The following is a 23,559-nucleotide window of genomic DNA, read 5'->3' as shown; positions in this document are numbered from 1 at the left end:
ATCAGAAATAAACACTCAAGCCCTGAAGAACCAAGAAGAACCCAAGGAACAAGTTCTAAGGTGGTTGAGAACCGCTAAGGAAGTGGTGGCAGAATCTTGTGGGTTTTCTCGCTTGGGGGTTAATTATTATAAAGGATCCTTCACCCACACGACTCTTTTTGCGTCACTAACATCCTGTTTCTCCTCCTCTGGCACCGGCTTTGCCATTCTCTGCTTGGTTTCCATCTCCTGCTTCTCTCTTTTCTCCACTTTTAATTGTTCTCCACTGAAATGAGCATTTTGGCTGGTAGTTAAGCAAATGGGATGTCAATTTTTTTCCTCTTTTAACTTACCCACCATCTTTCTGTGTGGCCCTGGAAGCTCTTCCCAACGTGTTCTGTGTCTCTCTTTACTCATCTCTGATATAAATAACACCTACTGGGCTGGGGAGTAATGAGGGGTAATTAATTAAGGTATGCAAGGAGTTCTGAGGGCCTTAACTAAGAGAAACCCAAGGATCATTAGGTTAGTTAATTCCCTGCTTTGTTTTTCCTCCGTTTCTTCTGGGTTTAGATCTCTCAGAAGGTGAAGTTAAGTGTGTCAGGACTTTTTTTCAGCCTGTTGCTTTCACTCCCGTTGATGTCACTTTTCCTTTCAAGTGGAACTTTAAAACCAATAAGGTAAATTACACATGATCCTAGAATGAGGAACTAACAAAAAAAACCATCTCTTTAATTTTTCATCCAGAAAATATTCTCGTTTTACACTCTGCTTCTCTTACTTAAAGGAACCATAAATCAGCGTGTTCCTTTGGTGTTTGCAGTCACGGGGAGAGATTTAGTGCCGCTGGCAGGTCCCGGCTCTGCAATGGGCAACCGTCGAGGGCAGAGATCTCTACGGAGCCACATTCCGTTCACACACACACGCTTTTGCTTTCCTTGGCTCTCCTCCAGGTGATTTTCTGGAGTCGCTGGCGAGCACGAGGGAAATGGGGTGGGCAGAGGGGAGCGTTTTTCATCCCCTGGCCAGTCCGTCACCTCCCCTGGCTTTTATTCACCTTTGTATTCTCCTCGTCTGCAAAGACGGGGGAGAAACGCACCTCGGGGCTTGAGAGAGCCATGGGCATTCCCAAACCCTGCCCAAATCCGTGTCGCAGCCGCGCACCTGCACCTCCCTGTGTGGTGAGAGCCATCGCTCCATCCCTTGGCCACGCCGAGCCAAAACAGGGGAAAGCCAAAAAGCATGGATATCACCCAAAGCGTGTGTGATTCCCTTCTTGGCTCCAGCCCTCCCGGCATCTCCGTGGCCTCCTCCAGCCCTGCTCCAACACCTCCGTGTCCTTCTGATGTCCCCAGAGACAGGGGACATCTCCCCAGAGTGGGGCAGAGGGGCAGAATCCCCCCCCTCGCCCTGCTGGCCACGCTGCTGGGGATGCAGCCCAGGTTGCCGGGGACTTTCTGGGCTCCTGTTGAGCTTCTCACCCCCCGACACCCCCAAGTCCTTCTCCTCAGGGCTGCTCCCCAGCCCTTCATCCCCCCCCTCCACTCCCCCAGCCTGGATTTGGGTTTGGGATTGCAAACTGCTCGTTTGAGGCAGAATCCGGCCTCAGGACTGGAGACCCCCTGCAGCCGAACCCGTGGTCGTTTCTTTCCGTAGCTGTAGGGTCCGAATCTCATCACCGGCTCTTGGACTTGAGCTCCCTTGTCACCAGCAGGCTCCTTTAGCATCGGCAGCTCCGGGGCTCGCACAGCTCTTCACCTTATTTCTTCATTCACGCTGGGATTCTAGTTCCTCCTGCAACTTACTCCCTCCTGCTCTCGGGTTTGCCGACTCCGTCAGGGTACGAACAGCCACCAGCTCTTGCTGCTTTGCTCCAGGATACCCAATTCCCAGGGAAAGTGATGGATTCTTGAGAAAAGTGATGGATTCCTGGGAAAAGTGACGGATTCCTGGGAAAGTCCAATTTTCAGGGGTCAGCAGGGCACCAGTGGGCTGCTCACGCCCCGCGGTTTGTCTGCGCTGAGGCAAGCTTCACATTTCCACTTCAGTTTGCTTTTTTTTTTTTTTTTAATTTATTTTCAAATGTACATGCAAAAAAAAAAAATAAAAAAAATAAAAATAAACCCCATCGGCACATCACAGCACTCGATCACAAGGAAGAAAGGGTGGGTGAGGCTTGGCTCTGGGATTTGGGAGAAACGTCAATTTGCACGAAGCTCAATGTAACATTCACTTAAAACTTAACCTAAACTGGGACCGTCTCTAGTGCAAGAGCCTCTAAAAGTCCTAAACAGCTTGAGGAGTTTCTCTGTTTCGTTTCTTAGGAGGTGGGGGGGTGACCACAGAGCAAAGGTGGGAGTCACCCACCTGCAGCAGCTTGGTCTAGAACTCGTCTGTCTGGGCAAACACGGGTCATAAATAGCTGTTTCTGCAAAAGGCTCCCCCTTCCCTCCTAAAAAGAAACGTCGAAGGGTCTGTTCAATATTTACACGGCTGCTTTTTGGGAAGAGATGTCCGATACTGAGAGCAAAGGGAAGTCCAGCTGCAGAAGCTGGTGCTGGAAACACGAAGGGGGAAGTGACTGCACAGCAGCTCGTGTCACGTTCGCACGGCTTTATTAGAGGGGGACAACGGCGGAGTGACCTGTGGTTCTGCTACAGGCCTTTCTTTGTGTCACTTCTACTATAAGTAGTCGAGAAGGTGAAAAAAATCCTAATAAAAAGCAAAATGCGTCAGGACGCCATCTCCTTTCATTACCAAATCCAGGATTAGGTAGTTCCTGGGAATCTTCCTCCATAACTTCTTCCATAACTCAACTCCACTCCAAAACTTACCCATTTCTTTTTGTTTTTTTTTTTCATTGAGGGGGGTAGTTTACACACCTTTAAAATCAGACTGAGAAGCCTGGGAAGGCTTAGAAGTCAAACGCCAGAAGGAGAAGCCTCGGTCAGCCGGGTTCTGGGCTTGCTCCGCTGGACTCGCAGCTCTGGAGATCCCAGATTTAAAATTGAAGTCCTGATTTCCTTTTGGAGCTCTCTGCCCGTCGCTGAGTTCAGACGGGCGAGGGAAGGTGAGTTCCAGAGGAGGGTGTTCCTTCAGCTGCCAAGCTGGGAGCCGGCTCATGGGAAAACCCGACCTTTCCGGAAAAACCTGACCTTTTTGGGAAAACCCAACCTTTCCGGCAACACTACCCGTCCTTCGCCGATATAAAGAACCAAATTCCAGGCTTGGGTCCTAGGCAGGAGAACAAAGGATTTCCCTTTGGTGATCATTCGGATTTCCATTCTCTGCTCTATCTTTTGCCCCTTTTGTGGGCACGCATCTTAGTGCCCGCCTCGGAACTCGCCTGCCACCTGGCATCATGATGGGTTAAACAAAATTGGATTATTCCTTTCGATCCGCAGCGGAGACACGCTTTTCTCTTGGCCGAGTCCTTATGTCACCCCTGGCTTGCCCTGGAAGCCAAAAGCAAAGGTGGCCTCTTGGGGGTGAAGCGACTCGGCGGGGACACGTTGTGGGATAACGCAGCCCAGTTTCTTTCCCTCCTCGCTCGGTGGAGGGATGCGAGGGGCTGGTGGGATCCCTTGGGTGAACCGGGAGCGCAGCCGGGGTGGGAAACCCCTCCGTGGCCAGGCATACAGAGGAAGGGCTTCCTAGCAGGGATATTTTTAGAGTAAAAACATTCATTTTGCTGCTTTATAAAAAGAAACGGGAATTAGCGTGGCTGGCAGCTGGGATTTTGGGAGAGTAAGTGTTTGTTCCACCCAGAAAGGGAGTAAAACCGCCCCGTTAGAGGAAGACAGACGTCAAGGCGACAGAGGGCTGGCTGTGGGTGTGTTACACTTCTCTTGGCGTCCTTGAACGTGACAGAGGATAAATATTCTGTTGTTTCTCCAAGCTGATACCCGAGCGTAGCCTTCTCAGTCTGTGGCCAAACTACTGTGCATCTCTGAAACGTCAAACCTTAAAAATACCTGTCCTGGCCCAACTGATGGACAACCACGTGGAAAATCTCTGAAGCAGCAGTGACATCCTTTAGAGGTGCCTCAGGACCTGGCGTTTTGCTGTGGGAGATTCTCCTTGTCCCGGGAAGCTTGAATCTGGGTCGGGGAATGAGGCAAAAAGAGCCCAGCTCGCAGCTCGCCTGCACCCAAGGCTTAAATAAAGGGAGTTCTGGTGGGAAGGGCACCTCCTGCTTCTCGGGGCAGCTCTGGGTGGCTTGGCCAGTCTTTGTTTGCAGGACATAATGCTCAAAAGCTTCAACACTGGACAAATTGCTAAAGTTACAGCTAAACGACATCATACCATCGATCTACTCGTGGCTAAAGGAAAAAAAAAAAAACCCAAACAGGAGAGAGGCGACCCCAAGTCCTTCGGGCTGCGAAAGGTCTCCATGAATTAGTGCTTCTGCGTGTGGTGGACCTCGTTGCCTCCTCCGTTGTGCAGTGCTCAAGGAATGTCTTTGAAGGTCTCGGTCTCGTTTCTTCTCCCTCGCCCTCGCTCTGAATTCGCAGCAGCATCCAGCCGAGATACTCGTGAAGAGTCGGGGAGCTTTTTTATGGTCAGGAGGTGAAGTAGGAGCTCTGCATGGAGTAGAGTCGGTCGATGGGGTTGCCCACGCGGGCTTGGAGGAGGTTGGCTTCGGCCGTCGAGAGCAGGCAGTCGCCCAGGTGGCTGATGCTGTCACTGTCCATATCGTGAAAAACTCCTTCTGAGTCTGGAAGAGGAAGGAAAAGGAGATGAGTGTGGAAATGAGAAAGGAAAAGGAAATGAGAAATGGAAAGGAAACAAGAAAAGGGTGGATTGAGGCTGCGCCATGGGGAGCTGCACAGAAGAAGGGGAACAGCAGGGCCGTGTTTCACCAGGAGCCGTGGTCACCCTGAGCAGGTCTGAGGTGAGGCCCCCACCCAGGACCAGCTTTAGGCAAAACTCTTTCCTCTCTCACCCAAACCTTTCATCTTGGATGGAGGTGAGACCCCAGCCTCCCTCCCTGCCCCTGGCAGAGCTCGGGCTGAGGCTCCAGCCTCACCAAACATCTGAGAAAGTCTCAGCACAAGGTCCAAGCCCTGGGGAGCGCTTGCTGCTGCTGGCTGTTGTCACAGCAGAGCTGGCTTTTCGTCACTTAGACGTCTACGTGCGGCATTGACGGACAATCTCCTACCGTAGGGGTGCAGGTGGTCTCCGGGCAGCTGGGGGGGCGTCAGCCCTTGTCTGTAGAGGTCGGTGCTGTAGCCGTTCTGCTCCAGGGGCAGCAGCTGCTGCTGTGGGATCCTGGGGTAGGGGACCATGAGCCCATCCAGGCCGTGGACGCTTGCGCCGTCTAAAGACACAACCAGTGGGGACGGGGTAAATCATTGAATGGTTCGGGTTGGAAGGGACCTTAAATACCATCCCTGGACACCCCCCACCAGACCAGGTTGCTCCAAGCCCTGTCCAACCTGGCCTTGAACCCCTCCAGGGATGGGGCAGCCACAGCTTCTCTGGGCAACCTGGGCCAGGCTCTCACCACCCTCACAGCAAAGAGTTTCTTCGCCAAATTCTCATCTCAATCTCCCCTCTTTGATGCCCCGTCCCTGGGAACATTCAAGGTCAGGTTGGATGGGGCTTTGAGCAACCTGGGCTGGGTGGAGACGTCCCTGCTCATGGAATCATACAATGGTTTGGGTTGGAAGGGACCTTAAAGCCCCTCCAGTGCCACCCCCTGCCCTGGGCAGGGATACCTCCCACCAGACCAGGTCACTCCAAGCCCCATCCAACCTGGCCTTGAACCCCTCCAGGGATGGGGCAGCCACAGCTTCTCTGTCACCAACCCCCTCCATCCCATCCCGCACCCCCAGCACTGTCACCGTGCGTGGTGGCTCCTCACCTTCGCTGTCGTCATTGCTCTGCCTGCTGTTGCGACCGGTCCCTCTCCCGGTCCCCAAGCGAGGGTTGCCCAGTTGGTCTTGCTCCTGCTGTTGCTGCTGCTGCTGTTGTTGCCGGCGAGCTATCTTCTTCATCTGCAAGGAGATGGGGACCGGGGATTTGAGGTTGTGACTGGGAGAGGAGGGGAGTGGGTTGCGTTTACCGCAGCCGCAGACCCCGGCCGACTGCCTTGCGGAGAGACCAAGCACCGCCACGGTGTAACCCTCCTCTAAATTCTGCAAAATTAGAAAGTTTTCACCTTCTAGAAGAAAGAAGTGGCTCGCCTTCTAAGAAGGTTTCACCACCTTCTAGAAGAAAGAAAGAAAGGTTTCACCTTCTAGAAGAAAGAAGTCCTTCTAGTCTTTCTATAGTGAGGGGGGAAAAGCAAGTAGAAAAAGAGTAATATTTTAAAAAGTGAAAAACGTTAAGCAAAATTCAATAATCACTTTTTGTATTTCTCTTAAGTTTTTGCTGCTACTAGATCCGTGTTGTAGGATTAGGTGGACCTGTGGATGGTCCTGCATAGCTGTTCTTCTGTTCTCCTAAGCATTTTGAGCATTTTCTCCATTTCTAAGCTATTCTACATTTCCTTTTAATTGAACGAGCGTGCGTGACACCCCACAGGTACACGGCACCCAGCTGCAGCACGGAAACCATCACTCACCTTGGCTCTTTGGTTCTGGAACCAGACCTGGACCACCCGCACAGTCAAGCCTGTCTCGGCTGCCAGGGTCTCTCTTACCTGCCCACAAAAACCCAAAGAGCTGAATCAGAACTCAATTTGCTCTTAAAAAGGACCCGAACCACCAGTTGAGTGGCCTTCTTTTACCTTTCTGCAAGGTTTTGAGGAAACCTCGAAGGAGGCCTTGAAGGCCCGGCGCTGCTGGGTGGTGAGGATGGTGCGGGGGCGCTTGGAGCGCTTGTGGTCTTTGCTCTCCTCGCTGCCTTTGCCGTGCGAGTGGCTGCCGTCCTCGTCCTCGCTTTTCACTGCAACGGAAGGTTGAGTAGCGGGGATTCAGCAGAGGGTGGCCTTTCCGGGCCATCTCCCAGGGCAAGGATTCATAGAAACATGGACTGGTTTGGGTTGGACCTTAAAGAACATCAAATCCAACCCCCCTGCCCTGGGCAGGGACACCTCCCACCAGACCAGGTCACTCCAAGCCCCATCCAACCTTGGCCTTGAACCCCTCCAGGGATGGGGCAGCCACAGCTTCTCTGGGCAACCTGGGCCAGGCTCTCACCACCCTCACAGCAAAGAAGTTCCCCCCCACATCTCATCTCAATCTCCCCTCTTCCAGTGTTAAACCCTTCCCTCTCATCCCATGGCTCCCCTCCTTGATCCCTTTCCTCCAGCTTTCCTGGAGCCCCTTGAGGGACTGGAAGGGGCTCCAAGGTCTCCCCGGAGCCTTCTCTTCTCCAGGCTGAACCCCCCCAACTCTCTCAGCCTGTCCTCACAGCAGAGGGGCTCCAGCCCTCCCAGCATCTCCCCACCCTCGGCACCGTTCCAGCCCCAGTCCCTCACCGGACTCGGTGGGTGCCGGGCTGATAGCGCTCAGCATCTCCTTCTCCTTCTCGTAGTCGCTGCGACAGAGCAGCTGTCCCTCCTTGAGCACAAACTCGTCTCCCCGCTGCAGGCGCCGCTCGCACTCACAGCAGTAGAAGCAGTGAACGTGGTAGACGTTCTCCAGCACCCTCATGATGAGCTCGGAGGGGGCGATGGCCTTCAAGCAGCTGCTGCACTTGGTCTGAAATAGCCTGCAAAGAAGGTCACAGAATGATAGAGGTTGGAAGGGACCTCTGGAGATCATCTCCTCCAACCCCCTGCCACAGCAGGTACACCCAGAGCAGGTCCCACAGGGTCCCATCCAAGGGGGGGGGTTGAATGTCTCCAGAGAAGGAGACTCCACCACCTCTCTGGGCAGCCTCTTCCAGGGCTCTGACACCCTCACAGGAAAGAAGTTCCTCCTCATGTTGAGATGGAATTTCTTATGTTCAAGTTCCCTCTTGTCCTGTCACTGGGCACCACTGGAAAAAGACTGGCCCCATCCTCCTGACACCCACCATCAATGAGATCCCCCCCTCAGTCTTCTCTTCTCCAGACTCAAAAGCCCCAAGTCCCTCAGCCTTTCCTCAGCAGAGAGATGCTCCAGGCCCCTCATCATCTTGGTAGCCCTTTGCTGGACCCTCTGCAGCAGTTCCCTGTCCTTCTGGAACTGGGGAGCCCAGAACTGGTCCCAGTGCTCCAGATGGGGCCTCCCCAGGGCAGGGCAGAGCAGAGGGGGAGGATGACCTCCCTCCACGTGCTGGTCACACTCTTCTTGATGCAACCAGTCTTCTGAAGATCTTGGTGCTTAGACCCTTGGGCAGGGAAGATCCGCCCTGGGCTGGGGCTCAGGAAGCCAAGGGAAGAAGTGGGTGGATGTCTGGAGCTCTGGTAGCGCATCCCAGCAAGAGACATACATCACAATAGTGGTTTAGGGGCTTTCTTGACCCTCTGTACCACCAGGGAGGACCAAGGCCTTGCTTGGCCCAACAGGACAGAGGTCTATGTCCTCTCTTCCTCCCTAGGGCTGTTCACTGCCGGGCTTTGTTAGGTTGCTCCTCATGAGAGGACTTCACGGACCCTTCCAGGATTGTCCACAAGGGCCTGGAGGAGCCTCACGCAGGGAGTCCCACCGGGGGAGGCTGTTTGTGCCCCACACCGTGTCCAGAGAGAGAAATAAACAACCGCTGAGCGCCCCGCGTCCCGAGCAGATGGTTCTGATGAAGTAATTTGGGATCTAAACAAATGTGAGCGGTGGTGGCTGCCGGCTGACAGCTTCTATTTAGCCACTTGACAAGAGAAAGTAATAAAATAGGGATTAATTAGGCTGTTGTTTAAACACACAGGATCTTCCCCACCAGCAGGGAACTCATAAACTGGGATTGAGAACAAGACTGGGTTAATCCTCCTGGCAAACTCTGTGGAGCAGGATGAAGAGGCTTTACAGGGGTGGGCTCATCCCTTCCAAATACCACCGTGGATTTGTGCTGCGCAGTGGCTTTGGGCTGAAGTGTCTGGGACATTCCAACTGGAATGGGGTGGGATTTCTCGCTTCTTTGTGCGAGTGTGTTTGCGTGCCCGTTCCTCTCTCCCTCCCCCTGTCTCTCTCGCTCTCCCCGCCTTTTCCTCTTTGTCTTTCTCTAAGTCACACTTGAAAAATAATAATCATCGATTTTGAATTGAAAGAGCAGCCTTTTAACCACAACCTGCCAGTGCCGGAACGAAGGAGCAAACTGGGAGCGTGTTCCGGGCACAATCCCAGCCCAAATCTGGGCTGAGGCCAAACGTCTAACACCAACATCCTTCTGTTACAGCAGAAGTGAAATACTAAAAAGAATAAAAAATAAAAAAAAACAAACCAACCAACCGTGGAGCCAATCTGCAATCTGGGTTATCTGGGATCAGTCGGGAACACGTGAGATGTTACTAAACGTGAAGGTATTAACGTTCCCAGACTTTAAGCCCAGAGGAAAGATAATGGTGCTGGAGGCTGACCCCGTGGTCGTTGCAACCCCAAGAATCTCACCCAGGGATTCCCATCTCAAGCCAGTTCATGGTCTGGAGGCTCCCAGCGGAGGAGGGTCTGTCCCCATCCATTTGGAAGAGGTTCCAGAGACTAACTACTTCCTCATTCCTTATTCCCGATGGGAATCTTCCTTTATTCCGTGCCCAGCAACTAGACTTCGTCACGTCTTTATCTTCTTGAGAACCACTTACAATTAGTTCTGCCCGTTGGGGGTGATGGACCTGGGAAGAAGATCTTCCCAGGTTTCTGTCCCTCCTCATCCTTCCAACGACTGGTTTAAGAGCGAGCGCTGGCTTTCCTCGGCAGCTTGGCTGGGAGAAATACTGTCCCCAAAGATCTGCCTGGCTTGGCTCTGGGTGGTAGTGGCACAAATATCATTTGACTTTGAGATGAGGTGGTCCCAAACTTCCATCTGCTCTTACTGTACCTTTCAGAGATGGTTTTGCTCCTGTGACAGCCCCCCCCCGAGGCCAAGCCGGTTCTGCCCCACAGCCCCAAACCCAGGGACGGACTCAGTGAGGGCACAGACCCGACAAACAGAAGCTTTACTTCAATATTGAAGTGTTTGACCTGCCCTGACTCCAAGTGAGGAACAGGAAAACACTGATGGAAAACTCCCTCTCCCGTTTCACACTTGGGTTCGCTGAATTATTTTTATCCGTGTGGATACTGGAGCATTCCCCGGGTCCTTTTGTACTTCCAGCCTGGTCCGCTTGAGGAAAAATTTGGCTTGAGCCAAATCGCGGGTGGCTTGAGGAAAACAGCCCAAATATTGCTTTGCCAAGGCAGGCAGAGGAAAGCTTTGAGCGGGACGTGCTTCATCCCAGGCTGATAGGGATGGAGGGAAACCAGGAGAGGTGGAAGAAGATGTCAGAGCTGGGAAACGAGACCTATTCACCTACAAGGCACCAAGCGGGTCCCTCCTGCTGCCGTCGGGACGAGGCATTTAGCAAGCCTTTACTCGAAGATGCTGGCGTGTGCCAGATTTCCATGAAAAAGGGGTAGTTTTTTTGTTGGTTTTTTGTTTTTTGTTGATTTTTTTTTTTTGCAGCTCTCAGGTGAGGGAAGCGCCGTTTCTGCCGCGTAACTCAATAACGCTTTTGGCAGCGCAAGGCTCGCGCCCTCCCCTCTCCCAGCTAAGCCCCGAAAACAAATCCGCTCTGCTTTGTACTAATTGAAGAAAACATTCAGCAAGCAGCTCATAAACACGGTGTCAGCTCGCATTACACAAAATTAAAATTCTCAGCCCCCTCCAACACCAGGAATTCCTAAAGAGGCTGGTTTTAATATTGCCTGAATCCGTTTAAGTCAAGGTAATATTGTTTAGGTTGCCATAGGAACAAAATACATCTCCGTTGCTGGCAGTGGGCTACAAGGAGGCTCGGGAGGCTGCGCTGGGGGACGTGGCTACACCGTGTCTAGAAGCGGCCACTGCAGAAACTATGCTGAGGGATGGTCCCAAAAACAGGCATGTTCCCAGGTTCCTCATGAAAAGTGCATTTAGGAACAGGCGGGACACGAGCGAGATCTCTCCCCAGAGGAGAGAATCACAGAATCACAGAATGCTAAGGGGTTGGAAGGGATCTCTGGAGATCATCTCCTCCAACCCCCTGCCAAAGCAGGTCCACCCAGAGCAGGTCCCACAGGGTCCCATCCAGGGGGGGTTGGAATATCTCCAGAGACAGAGACTCCACCACCTCTCTGGGCAGCCTCTTCCAGGGCTCTGCCACCCTCACAGGAAAGAAGTTCCTCCTCATGTTGAGATGGAACTTCCCATGTCCCAGTTTGTGCCCGTTCCCTCTTGTCCTGTCACTGGGCACCACTGGAAAAAGACTGGCCCCATCCTCCTGACACCCACCCTTCAAGTATTTGGAGGCGTTGATCAGATCCCCCCTCAGTCTTCTCTTCTCCAGACTAAACAGATCCAAGTCTCTCAGCCTTTCAAGGAGAGCCTTGGCAGCAGCAGGACCCATCCAGTTCCCATCCCAGTTTGATTTCTGGTTGAGATTTCCTTACGGGAGGTAAGGCCATCAACTTTTATTCCTGCCAACATTCAGAAACCATCCAGCAAGGAGAGGGAGGTACATACCCCACGTCCTTCTTACCAGCTTGCCTCAAATTAATTACCTTTGCAAACGATAGAATTTGATTTTCCTGCCCGGGGGAGGGCTCACCTTGATGGAAAAAGGGTCAGCAGCCCGAAGGGAGATGGGATTATAAGTGGGAACGTCTTTGGGAATTGCAAAGGTGGTGGCTCTGGAGCAAAGGGAATGGTTTCTCCCAAGTCGGCATCATGAGAGAGGTTTGGGGCTACAAGGACAGCTTTTGGCAGCTGGTTCTTCACGCTGGTGGCCACTCAAGGCAAGAGGACCACAAGAGCAGCCTGGCAGCCGCCCGACGGAGGGCAAGCACATCTGTACCATGGGCCAATGCAAAGACATCACCCAAGCAAGGATGAAGACACAGGGCATCTTAAAGAGCTTTGATGCTGGGCTGGAGGCCAAATTCACCCCTGCCAAGGAGGCGTTTGAGGCCAGCTCTGGGGCCACATGGCCAGCAGGAGAAGGTGTAGTGATGCCTTGGAAGTCCCAATGCTGTCTTTATTTAAATGCCTGGACAATATGACAATGCCCAACATCTTCTTGGAGCTTTGCTGAAATCTTGGTCCCAACAGCATCCCAGGATCACAGAATCACGGGTTCACAGACTGGTTGGGCCTGGAAGGGACCTTCTGAGATCATCTCCTCCACCCCCTGCCCCAGCAGGGTCACCCAGAGCAAGTTGGACAGGATCCCGTTTGTATATGTTTGGAATATCTCCAGGGAAGGAGACCCCACACCCTCTCTGGGCTCCAATGCTCCATCACCCTCAAAGTAAAGAAGTTTTTCCTCATGTTGAGATGGAATTTCCTGTGTCCCAGCTTTTGCCCGTTGCCCCTTGTCCCACCACCGGGCACCACTGGAAAGAGTCTTCTTGCCACCCGCCCTTTAGATACTGAAAAGCATCAGTGAGGTCTCCTCTCAGCCTTCTCTTCTCCTGCAGCCAGGAGCCACATACTCCGGGAAAAACAATTCCATTACTTGATTCCCTCACCCTACCTCCACCTTCACTGTCTCTTTTTTAACACTAACAATTTGCTTTTCTTTTAATAACAAAAGAGTTGGGGAGGGCCCAGCACATAATTAATTCCTCCCCCCCTGCCCCGAGAAGTTCAGTAAAGTTTGAAGCATGGAGCAGGGGGAAGAGGAATCGCAGCAAAGCCACTCCTGGCAGAGGAGCTCTCAGATTTTTTTTTTTCTACATCTTTTCAGACATTTATGGACTTCACTTATCAGAATTCAGCCCCAGTGAAACACCCCGGCGCCCAACTCTCCATTAATCCTTGCAAGAACATCCCTGGGGCAGCTCCACGGCTCTGGAGGAGAAGCGCAGCCCAACTCCCCGCTCCCCAGACGAGGACGAGCCCAGCAGCAAATTATTTGAGACCCTCTCTGACCCGCGGCGGCCCAGAGGAGACGCCGACCCAGGCCTGGGAAGGGTAATTTGGGGGGCGTACGATTGTCTCGATGGGATTAAAAGGTGTTAATGAAGCAAGGAATAAGCCGGGAGGCCTGGGCTTCATGAAACGGGCTTATTTAGTTAGGGTTTAGTCAAAATGAAGCAGTCCGGGCTTAAGCGAGGTCTGTTTACTTAACGTTGAGCTGCAAAATCCATTGTAGCCGCCTGAAATATTGAAGTGGAACTCGCAAAAGCCTCTTCCCAGATTTTGGGCTGGGGGCTCCGGGGCGCTGATGGGGAAGGGGACGCCCGTGAGGGCAACTGGGAGGCAGCACAATCCGCTCTTTCATTGCCTACCCCAACAGCCATTTCCCCCAGTTCGGCGACACGGAGTGGCACCGGGGGATTAAGGGGGCAAAAAAAATGTCCTTGTGCTTAATTTCTGACTCTTTCCAGCAACGTTTGGGTCAGGGAGAGGAGGAGGAATTTAGGGGACAAGAGTTACTTTTGCTCTCCGTTCCCTCCAAAGCTCTTTGTGGGTTTTAGGAACAGATTTACCCCCAAAAGAGGCACTTTTTAATTGTGTAATTATGTCGTTGAGCCAGAAAATGGCCAAGGCTCAAAGGTACTCAGACCTCCTCCAGTGTGAGCGTGTAGGTCAGGAGCCTTCCCAACCTCAAAGCTTCCCAAAGCCAAACTCCCTGCTGGGTGCAAAGTTCTCCCCCAAGGAGATAAAAACCCCCAAATTTATAGTCATCTCACTTAAATTACGGAATCAGGGAATTGTCAGAGTTGGAAGGGACCTCTAGAGATCATCCAGTCCAACTCCCCTGCTGAAGCAGGGTTGCCCAGAGCACATCACTCAGGACGGCATCCAGGTGGGTCTTGAAGATCTCCAGAGAAGGGGACTCCACACCCTCCCTGGGCAGCCTCTTCCAGGGCTCTGGCACCCTCACCGGAAAGAAGTTTCTCCTCATATTTGAGTGGAAATTCCCATGTTCCAGCTTGTGCCCGTTGCCCCTCGTCCTGTCACTGGGAACCACTGAAAAGAGTCCGGCTCCATCCTCCTTCAACCCACCCTTTAGATTCTCATAAGCATTGATAAGGTCTCCCCTCAGCCTTCTCTTCTCCAGGCTAAAGAGTCCCAGCTCTCTCAGCCTTTCCTCATCAGGGAGATGCTCCAATCCCTCAGTCATCTTGGTTGCCCTACCCTGGACTCTCTCCAGTAGTTCCCTGTCTCTCTTGAACTGGGGAGCCCAGAACTGGACGCAGTATATTCCAGTTGTGGCCTCACCAGTGCAGAGCAGAGGGGGAGAATGACCTCCCTCCACCTACTGGCCACACTCTTCCCTACGCAGCCCAGGATTCCATTGTCCCTCTTGGCAACAAGGGCATATTGCTGGCTCATGGAAAGTTTGCTGTCCACCAGGACTCCCAGATCCTTCTCCTCAGCAGTGCTTTCCAGAAGATCCATCCCTAGCCTATATTGGTGCCCGGGGTTCTTCCTCCGCAGGTGCAGGACCCTACACTTGCCCTTGTTGAACCTCATGAGGTTCTTCTCTGCCCAGCTCTCCAGCCTGTCCAGGCACAGCCCTCTGGAGCGTCGGCCAGTCCTCCCAGTTTGGGATCATCAGCGAACTTGCTGAGGACACACTCCGTCCCCTCGTCCGGGTCATTGATGAATACGTTGAACAGGACTGGGCCGAGTATTGTCCCCTGGGGGAGACCCCTGGTTACAGGCCTCCAACTTGACCCTGCTCCATTAATTATGACCCTCTGAGTTCTGTCACACAGTCAGCTCTCAATCCACCTCATTGCCCCCTCATCTAGCCCGCACTTCCTTAATTTTCTAATGAGGATGTTGCGGGAGACAGTGTCAAAAGCCTTGCTGAAGTCAAGGTAGATGACATCCGCTGCTCTCCCCAAATGTTTCACTAAGAGGCAGGAGGAGTTGGAGAAGAGCCACCATCGCGCTATTGCTGTTGCATAGAATCATAGAATCATAGAATCATCCAGGTTGGAAGAGACCCTTGGGATCATCGAGTCCGACCATCTACCCTACTCTACAAAGTTCTCCCCTACACCATATCCCCCAACACCACATCTAAACGGCTCTGAAACACATCCAGGGATGGTGACTCGACCCCCTCCCTGGGCAGCCTGTTCCAGTGTCTGACCACTCGTTCTGTGAAAAATTCTTTCCTAATGTTCAGTCTAAACCTACCCTGCTGGAGCTTGAAGCCGTTCCCTCTCATTCTGTCATTAATTACCCGTGCCAAGAGACCAGCACCGACCTCTCTACAGTGTCCTTTCAAGTAGTTGTAGAGAGTGACGAGGTCTCCCCTCAGCCTCCTCTTCCTCATACTAAACAGTCCCAGCTCCTTCATAGGATTTGTTTTCCAGGCCCTTCCCCAGCTTCGTTGCCCTCCTCTGCACCCGCTCCAGCACCTCGATATCTCTCTTGGATTGAGGTGCCCAAACCTGGACACGATACTCCAGGTGTGGCCTCACCAGTGCCGAGTACAGGGGCACAATCGCCTCCCTACTTCTGCTGCTCACGCTGTTTCTAACACAAGCCAGGATGCCGTTGGCTTTCGTGGCCACCTGGGCACACTGCTGGCTCACGTTCAGCCGCTCGTCAATTAGAACCCCCAGGTCTCTTTCCTCCAGGCAGCTTTCCAACCACGCTTCCCCAAGCCATCCTCATGGCATCTGTGTGGCATCCTCAGCCACACAGAGGGAACGACCCGACCTTCTCTATCCGTCGCTGGAAATATTACTTCAAAGGACGAGGGCGGCCCCGCGGTCGTGTAAAACAGAAGGGGTTTGGGGCCAGATCTCCCCGGAGTTTTGAATTTCATGTAATTGCGCTCGGTTGGAAAAAGGAACCAAAAAAAAACCCCACCAAAACAAAACCCCTGCGTCTGGTAAGTGTGGTCCTGCTCGAGCGGCCCCTGGAAATGCCCTTGGCGTCCGTCCGCCCGGAAGGTCTGAGGTGTTACGAGCTCCGTTCCCGGGGGGCTCCATCCTCTTCGCGTCAGCGATGGAAAAAAAAAAAAACCAACCAAACAACAAACCCAACAAACCGACCCAACCGCTACCGAAAACCCCAAACCGGGAGCAAAACGGAGAAGGAAAACAACACCAAAGAGGTTCCCGAAGCCGGAGAGATTCATAAATATTAAAGTGACACGAGTGAAACGCTACTGAAAGATTTAATACTCTGCTGCCGCTCTGTCCCTCAAGGGGTTAAACCCCCCACCGCGAGGATATTACTGCCAGCGCGGTGGCACCGAGCCATCACCATATAATCTGATGAACTCTTTTATTAAATTTCACAGGCCTGTCTTCTTTATTAAAATCTCCCAGAATTCATAGGGCGCCTGTCATATCGCTGCTGAATGCTAACAAAAAATGTGGGGTGGGTTTTTTTCTGTTTTTTTTCTTTTTTCTTTTTTTCTTTTTTCCTTTATTTTCCCTTTTTTTTCCTTTTTTCCTTTTCCTTTTTTCCTTTATTTTTCCTTTTTTTTCCTTTTTTCCTTTTCCTTTTTTCCTTTATTTTTCCTTTATTTTTCCTTTTTTCCTTTTTTCCTTTTTTCCTTTATTTTTCTTTTTTCTTTTTTCCCCTTTTTTCCTTTTTTTCCCTTTCTTTCCTTTTTATTTCTTTTTTCCCCTTTTTTTTTCCTTTTTATTTCTTTTTTTTTCTTTTTATTTCTTTTTTTTCCTTTTTATTTCTTTTTTTTTCTTTTTATTTCTTTTTTTTTTCTTTTTATTTCTTTTTTTTCTTTTTATTTCTTTTTTTCCCTTTTTATTTCTTTTTTTTCCCTTTTTATTCCCCCCCCCCCCCCCCTTTTTTCCCTGGGACTGTGCCGCGGCGAGTGGCTCCATCAGGTGAAGAAGAGGTGGGAGGGCCGGTGCTGCTGGCTAAAATACAGCGGGGAAAAGAAGTGGGGGGGGGGGGAGGAGGAGCTAGGTGCTTTTTCAAGCACTTTTCCCCCCAAAAAACCACCCCCCTCCGCACCCCACGTCCCCTCCCTGCAGACAGGGCGTGGAAAATGGGTCTCGAAAAGGAGTTTCACCTGTTTCTGCGCCCGCGGGTGCTTTCTGCGCCGGAGGGGCAGCTCACAACGGGCAGCCCTTCCCAAACCCCGTTGTCCCCCCCGGGACACGGGGGGGGCTCCTGCGGTGACAGAAAGAGGGTGGCAGGGCCACACTCGCCGGGTATGGGGGCTCTCCACAGCAGCCGGCATTAATTGAGGAGGAAAACGAGCAGGGTCCTTCCAAACCCACCCAGGGCAGGGGGGACGAGAGGGATATACCCGTGCCCTGAGCGGTTCCCGTGGCTTCCAGGTCCCGACATCCCATTTCACATCCCAACTGCCCTCCCCTCCCAGCCCCTCGAGAGAGCTCTCCTGAACTGGAAATACTGGAAATTCGGCTTCCGCAGAAGAGGGAAACGTGCTCCTGCTCTGCTTTCATCCCACGCCGGGCTGGCCCTGAGCTGCGGGAAGGTGGGATCCGGCTGTCGGATCTCTACGGGCCTGCGCTGGACTGGAACTAGGCAACAGCTTTGGGTTTATGGTCTTTAGAGTATACTCTAAATCCCTTTTTCTTTTTTCTTTTTTTAAATATTTCCAACAGGAGAGCGTGGGAATCCTGCCCCGAGTGACGACGGGACGCGCAGAGCTGCGGCGAGCGGGAGCAGCCACGATTTCTCCGTAGCCCGTGCGAAATTCCCACCGTATATTCAGAAGCTGTTTTTTTTTTTTGGGGGGGGGTGGGGGGGGGTCCTGCGCTTTTTTTAAAGGATATTTTTCAAGCTGCCCAGAACAAGAGAGCAAAGCCTTTTGCTGCCGCAGGAGGGAGGAGGTGGGTCCTGCCCCAAACCGGCCACCTCCGCCAGCCCCTGCCCAGGGAAAAGCATTGCCTTCTTCTTTTTTCTCATTATTTTCTCATCCCAGGGCAGAGAGCCGGCATGGAGCCTTGGAAGCTGCCCCACTTGCGGACTCAAAACTGCCTCTTTGCTCCACGCTGAGCCCCAACCCCCCAAAAAAACCCAAAGGGAACTACATCTCATATTTATGGGGATTCTCCCCCTTTGAGAGATGAAGTTTCTGATCCCCCGTCACCGAGACAACACCTTCCTGCTCTCCCCCGGAGCCGAGAACCATCGGCTCCTTTCTCTCTCCTCTTGCTTTCCCCCTTCTCCTCTCCGTAAAAGCTCGCTCCGGGTTTTAAAAGTTGGGAGTTATCAATTCATATTGATTTTGTCCTGCCTTATTGCAGGGCTCCGGGAAGCCTCCGCATCTCCATTAGTATGCCTGGCAGGAGAACGGGGGCCTTTCGCTTAGTAGCTAGGGGTGATATTACCCATCCAGATAGTATCCCAACTCAATATCCTGTTTCTCCTTTTCTCATTTCCTGTTTGCAGGTCTGAATGCTGGCGTTGTCACCGTGCCGGGGGGGGGGGGGAAGGCAGGGAGAAAGAGAGACAGCAGGACAGTGTGTGTGCGGGAGAGGGTGGGGGTATTAACGGGGGGGGAGGGCGGTAGAAGGGCTGCAGACACTTTTATTACAGATTTAATAATGACAAAAGAACATCATTAAACATTCATTAGAATTATTTAATTAAATTTTACTTCGGAGGGGGGAGGAGGAAAAAAAAAAAAAAGAGAGAGAGATTAGATATGATGTAAAAAGCAATATTGATTGAGAAAAGAACAAGCTTGGGAGATGTGATTTAAATTAAACTCTGCGCTCTCTGTTTTAAAGGAGGAAGGGGACGATTCGGGAGCACGGGGCAGCGTGGCCACCAGGAATGGCATTTTGGCTCCGTCCCACCCCGACGGGGCCACCGGAGCCCACTGTCCTGGCAAAACCACCTCCGGTGCCTCCCAAGGGGTTCAAAGCTCCTGGGGCTGAGCTGGGCATCGCGGAGATACATAATTGGCAACATAGAAAGCCATATAATTAGCAATATAGAAACTGAAATAATTAGCAATATAGAAACTGATATAATTAGCAATATAGAGACTAGAGTCCCCGTCCGTGCCCTGCTAAGACTTTTCCTGTAGCCCCTCTCTGTCGTTCCCTTTGTGGATTGGGAATAACAGAGCATCCCCACTCCAAGGGCTGAGAATAAATCCTCCTTTTTAAAGCAAGATTCATTTTAGAAAGAATTCAAACGCTCATCCAAAAGAGCCCTGGCCCAAGAGGTGGCCAGGACAGTATTTCAGCAAAAAAAAAAAAAAACCCAAAACCCAAACCCTAAGCTTGTGTTAAAGATTGAGAGGAGAAAAGGTGCATTTCTGCTAACAGCGACCTTAGGAAAATAAACTGAATATAAAGTTGCTTTGAGGAGTGATGGACTCCAGAGAGCACACCGGGCTAACGCTCCTGAATCCCTCCGGGGGGATGCTCTGACGGCAGATACCGGTTAAACAGTTAAAAGTAATCCTGATTTTTAAAATTTCAAAGAGGTTTTTTAATGGGTGAGAGCCGTTGAGCTGCCACGTGCCAGGAACCCACCCGTTTCACCCCAGAAACTGCCGGATTTCACAGCGAGGGAGATCTCCCCGTCCAGCCCAGCCTGGTTTCGGGATGGGGGCAGGAGGGGGGTGTGGAATAAAGAGACGGGAAGTTAAAAGTTGTTAAAAAAAAAAGCAAGTCAAAGCCTCAGGGACCAGGTCACGAACTGCAGCGTAGACCCTCCTGCTCCACCGAGCACGTTGTACACAGCGGCCTGTGATCCAAACGAAGCGCGGCAGCTTTCCCGCGCTTCCAGGACTAACTGGGATTACTGGTTTGAGCCCCAGGCTGGATTAACGAGGCAGGTTCCAGGCTGCGAGGTCGGGCACAAGCTCATTAAAGGGGTTCAGCACTGCCGGGCTCCTCATTTCCCCACTTAACCCATGGCCTTAAAATTCCCGAAGTGAATTACCCCGCTTTTTTGGGATTAATATAACCGGTTTAAAAGCATATTGGTAATTAAACTTGGGCTTCTTGCCTTTTTTTTTTTGTTGTTGTTGTTGTTTTACAGGCCAACCAAGCTTCTTTCTAGCTCCTCCTTTCTCCTGCCACCAGCAAAACCACATCCAGGAGTCAGGGAAGGGATTTGGGATCCACGCGAGACTGACCCGCTCCGATATTACTGCGCTTGTATCAGCAAGACCTCAATAATGGCAACCCCCCCCCCCCCCCAACCCTGTGTGAGCAGTCAAAGACGTGTGAAGCTGCCACCGAGATAGTTAGGATAAACTGTAATTAACCACATTTAAGCTTAATTGCATTAAGGGGGAGATGAAAGCTGGAAGCAGATTGCGGACCTGGTTTATAATTCAATTTGTGCGACAGCGAGGGAAGAAAAGGGGCCACATTCTCCAGCGGCGTGTTAGCAACGCGGGAGTGCGGAGACCATCCCTGAGTGGGAACGGCCGAGGGGAAAGAGAGGGAGGATTGGGAAGCAGAAGGTAGGAAAATACCTTGGGAGAAAGGAGGGAGAAAGAACAACTTGAGTCCTCCCCCAGGTCAGGTCCTTTGGGGGGGGGGGGGATTGTCTCGTTATCGTGTGGCACCGACACTCGTCCAACGTTCCCGCTGCCACCCTCGTTTCTTTAGCGACTGGTTTCACCCGGGCTTCTCGAAGAAGGGAATAAGAGGGTGAAGAAGCTGGACTGAGAGATGGTAAAAGCTGCACTCGCAGCCTGTGACAAGTTTAGAAATTAAAGATGGGCGATAATACAGGGGTGGGAGCACCTCTGCGTTCCATAAATCGCCTCCCCTTCAATCCTTGCCATCAGTCCCACCAGCCGGGGGCTCTCCACGTCGTGCAACCTCTTTGCTGAGACCAAACACCTGTAAATCCCCTCGAGAGCATCCTCTCGAAACCTCTGCTGATTAGAACAGGGCCTGGGCTCCCCTTGCCCTGCTCCAGGAATCCCCCAGTCTGGGAGAAAAGTGACTTCTTAAAGCATTAACAGTTCGGGGGTCGCTTTTGGCCGTCGGGATGTTTGTGGCTGGGTGGGAACGGCTCCTGCCCGCTGTTTCCAGCCCTGCGGCCCCTGGCACTGCTGGAAACTGCCTCTCAGGAGTTTTCTCCTGAGTTCTGGCACCTTTGCCTTCGCGGCTGCCCTCTGGTGGTCCCTGGGTCCGGACCGAGAGAGATGCTGCGGCCGGAGGATGGTCCAGCCTCCGACCCTTCAGCGCCTTGGAAACCATAGGTCTGTGTCCCCAGAGCCCTTCCCGATGCGTTGCTTTAGGAGATAACACTGGGAAAATCGACGGGGCGGTTTGGTGGCTTATCCTGCAGACTAACTGTGGTGGGTGCACGTAACATCCAGCCCCCCCCTGCTCTGCTCAGACCCGCTCCAGGGAAAAGGATGCCGGGATGAGAACAGCATCCTCACACAGGGCTCTAGCCCTGCTCCTCGCCTGCAGTCACACCTCTCCTCACCCAGACACCGTGTTTCTCCGGGTAGGAACCACAAACTCAGCTGGGCTGGGTCTAAACCCAATTAATTTTGGGGAAATAGCGGCGGGGATGCTGTTAGAACACAGCCAGGTGCCGCGTCCACTGCAAACCCTCACCCTGACACCCACCTGAGCCAAATTCCCCTCCTTTTTCCCCAGCCCAGCGAGCCGTGGCCGAGCCTGGAGCCGGCTCGGGGAGCTCCAAGCAAGACCGAAGGTAGAGCTGCCGCACGTCTATCAGCGCCACGCTAATTAGCCCAGCCCTGAGGAGCGGGCAGTCCAACCCCGGGACTGTTTGCCCGCCGGACCGTGTCCACCTCCCCAAACCCAGGCGGCAGCATCCTTCGTGCCCATAAAATCACCTGCAGCCCCAAAGGGATAAAAACCCTCTTTCACTGGAAGCGCGGAGGATCCAAACCCTTTACAACCACTCGATTGTTAAGGTCCGTCCGCGTCCTCTGGTTGGGAGGGAGCCGATACCTTGAGTTACAGTTCTTTGCTTTGATATCTTAAGTCTTTTTTTGGGTTGAGATTTTTCCTTTTCCTCATCCAATTATTTTTACAGGCGGGCACGGCTGATGTCAGACTGTGGTCCCAGCCTCCGGGAGCTGGGTGGTTAAGTATAGTATAAAAGTATAAAAGTTGGTGACGTGGGGTCCAGGAGAGATTCAAAAGTCACAGGACGCAAAACACGGGAGGAAAAAAAATAACCAGCCCCGAAGAGAAAGAGTATCCATCAAAGTAAATTACATTTAATTAAAACTAGAAAAAATAATGTGCCGCACGTGGAAAAAAAAAAAAAAAAAAAAAAAAGAAAAAGAAAAAAGTTCTTCCTCCCCCATGTATTGCCCCCCGTTAGAAAAACAATCCAACAGCGCCGGGGAACAGACGGCACGTGGTGGCTGGTTTCTTAATCACGCTCAAGGCGCATCTGCATATTTCTTTCATTTCGCAGTGATTATAGAGTTAGTGTTTAATTTCCTGGGCCCCGTGAACAAACCGATGCGGGGGAACAGCGCGAACTGGGGTAGGAATAGCTCTGAGTAATTAACGTCATTAATCATCAGCCGGGCTTCGCTCTCGGTGGGAGACGGGGGCTCAGCCACCCCACCCTATGGGGAAGGGGGAAATGTTTGGGATGGGGAAAAAGCGGGATATTTTGGGATTGGGTTGTTCGATGAAGCTCTGGGGAGAGGGTCCAGCTTCACGGCAGCATCTCACCATATCCAAGAGACGAAAAGCTGCAAACCCACTGGGGCTGCCCCAAAAACCAGGACACCAGCCTCCTTCCCAGGGTCAAACGGCCCAATTCCTCCACCACTGAGGTCCTACTGGTCCTCACCAGTGGAGCAGGGCTCGTTGCAATGACCTCCCCAGTTTGGAGGAGCAAAGTATCCCAAGATAAGAGCTGGGGGTGCTCCTTGGAGGACCGGCAATAAGCACAACTCGCCCTGTTTTGGGGGGCTATCGAAGGGCGACCGGGCTCGGTCCCACCACCCAGCCCAGAAGAACTGGAAGGAGTTGCTCCTTCCCACCACCTCCGTCCCCTCATCTCCCATTCAGCTACTGGTGGAGGCACCCGCAGGGTCTGTGAGCCGGACACGCGGGCTCCATTCATCACTGCCTTGTCAGGGGTGCTCATTATCTCATTTATTTGCTCACTTTTCAGAGCACTGTCACTTTTCATTACCTCCCTCCAGCCCGACGGGGAGAAGACACGACCCGGGGGTGGGAGGGGGGGGACACAGAGGACACCCCGTTGCTCAGCAGACGGAGAAGCACCCGTGGCTGAGCGGGGCAGGAGGGATGGACCAGAGCGATGGGACTGGGATGCCCAGTACGGTCGAGAGCAGCAAGGCTGGACAGACAACCAGAAACTCCTTTTTAAGAGTAATAACTATCATCAGCTCTCGCAATACATCACGTTTTGGGACTGTTTTGTCTTAAAGTCTCTGTTTTTGGGGTTATAAATATGTCTCAAGCACCATTTCTTTAATACCCTTATGCCTAGGAAGCCCTCTGATAATTTCTGAGCTGACTATAACCAAATGTCCCAACCGCAGCAAAGGGGAAGGAGAAGCTTTTAGACTTAAAAGCCAAAAAAAAAAAAAAAAATCCTGCCACAAGAAGAAAAAAAAAA

The 23,559-nt window shown here is 52.2% G+C and overlaps 1 protein-coding gene across 1 annotated transcript in view; it reads right to left on the bottom strand.

Moving 5' to 3' along the window:
• Positions 1-4,541: 4,541 nt before the first annotated feature.
• The window catches only part of LOC141476448 (LIM homeobox transcription factor 1-alpha-like), a 29,556-nt gene continuing 10,538 nt past the window's right edge, over positions 4,542-23,559 (bottom strand). The window contains exons 4-9 of the mRNA XM_074165123.1: positions 7,406-7,638; positions 6,713-6,870; positions 6,548-6,625; positions 5,846-5,978; positions 5,141-5,299; positions 4,542-4,696 (exon numbers count right to left, since the gene is read on the bottom strand). Coding sequence (XP_074021224.1) covers positions 4,542-4,696; positions 5,141-5,299; positions 5,846-5,978; positions 6,548-6,625; positions 6,713-6,870; positions 7,406-7,638 — 916 coding nt within the window. The remainder of the gene's footprint in view (positions 4,697-5,140; positions 5,300-5,845; positions 5,979-6,547; positions 6,626-6,712; positions 6,871-7,405; positions 7,639-23,559) is intronic.

Source organism: Numenius arquata, chromosome 33 (assembly GCF_964106895.1).
Source record: "Numenius arquata chromosome 33, bNumArq3.hap1.1, whole genome shotgun sequence".
NCBI lineage: Eukaryota > Metazoa > Chordata > Aves > Charadriiformes > Scolopacidae > Numenius > Numenius arquata.
The sequence above is the reverse complement of the archived record's forward strand: the minus strand, read 5'-3'. Positions and strand labels throughout refer to the sequence as shown.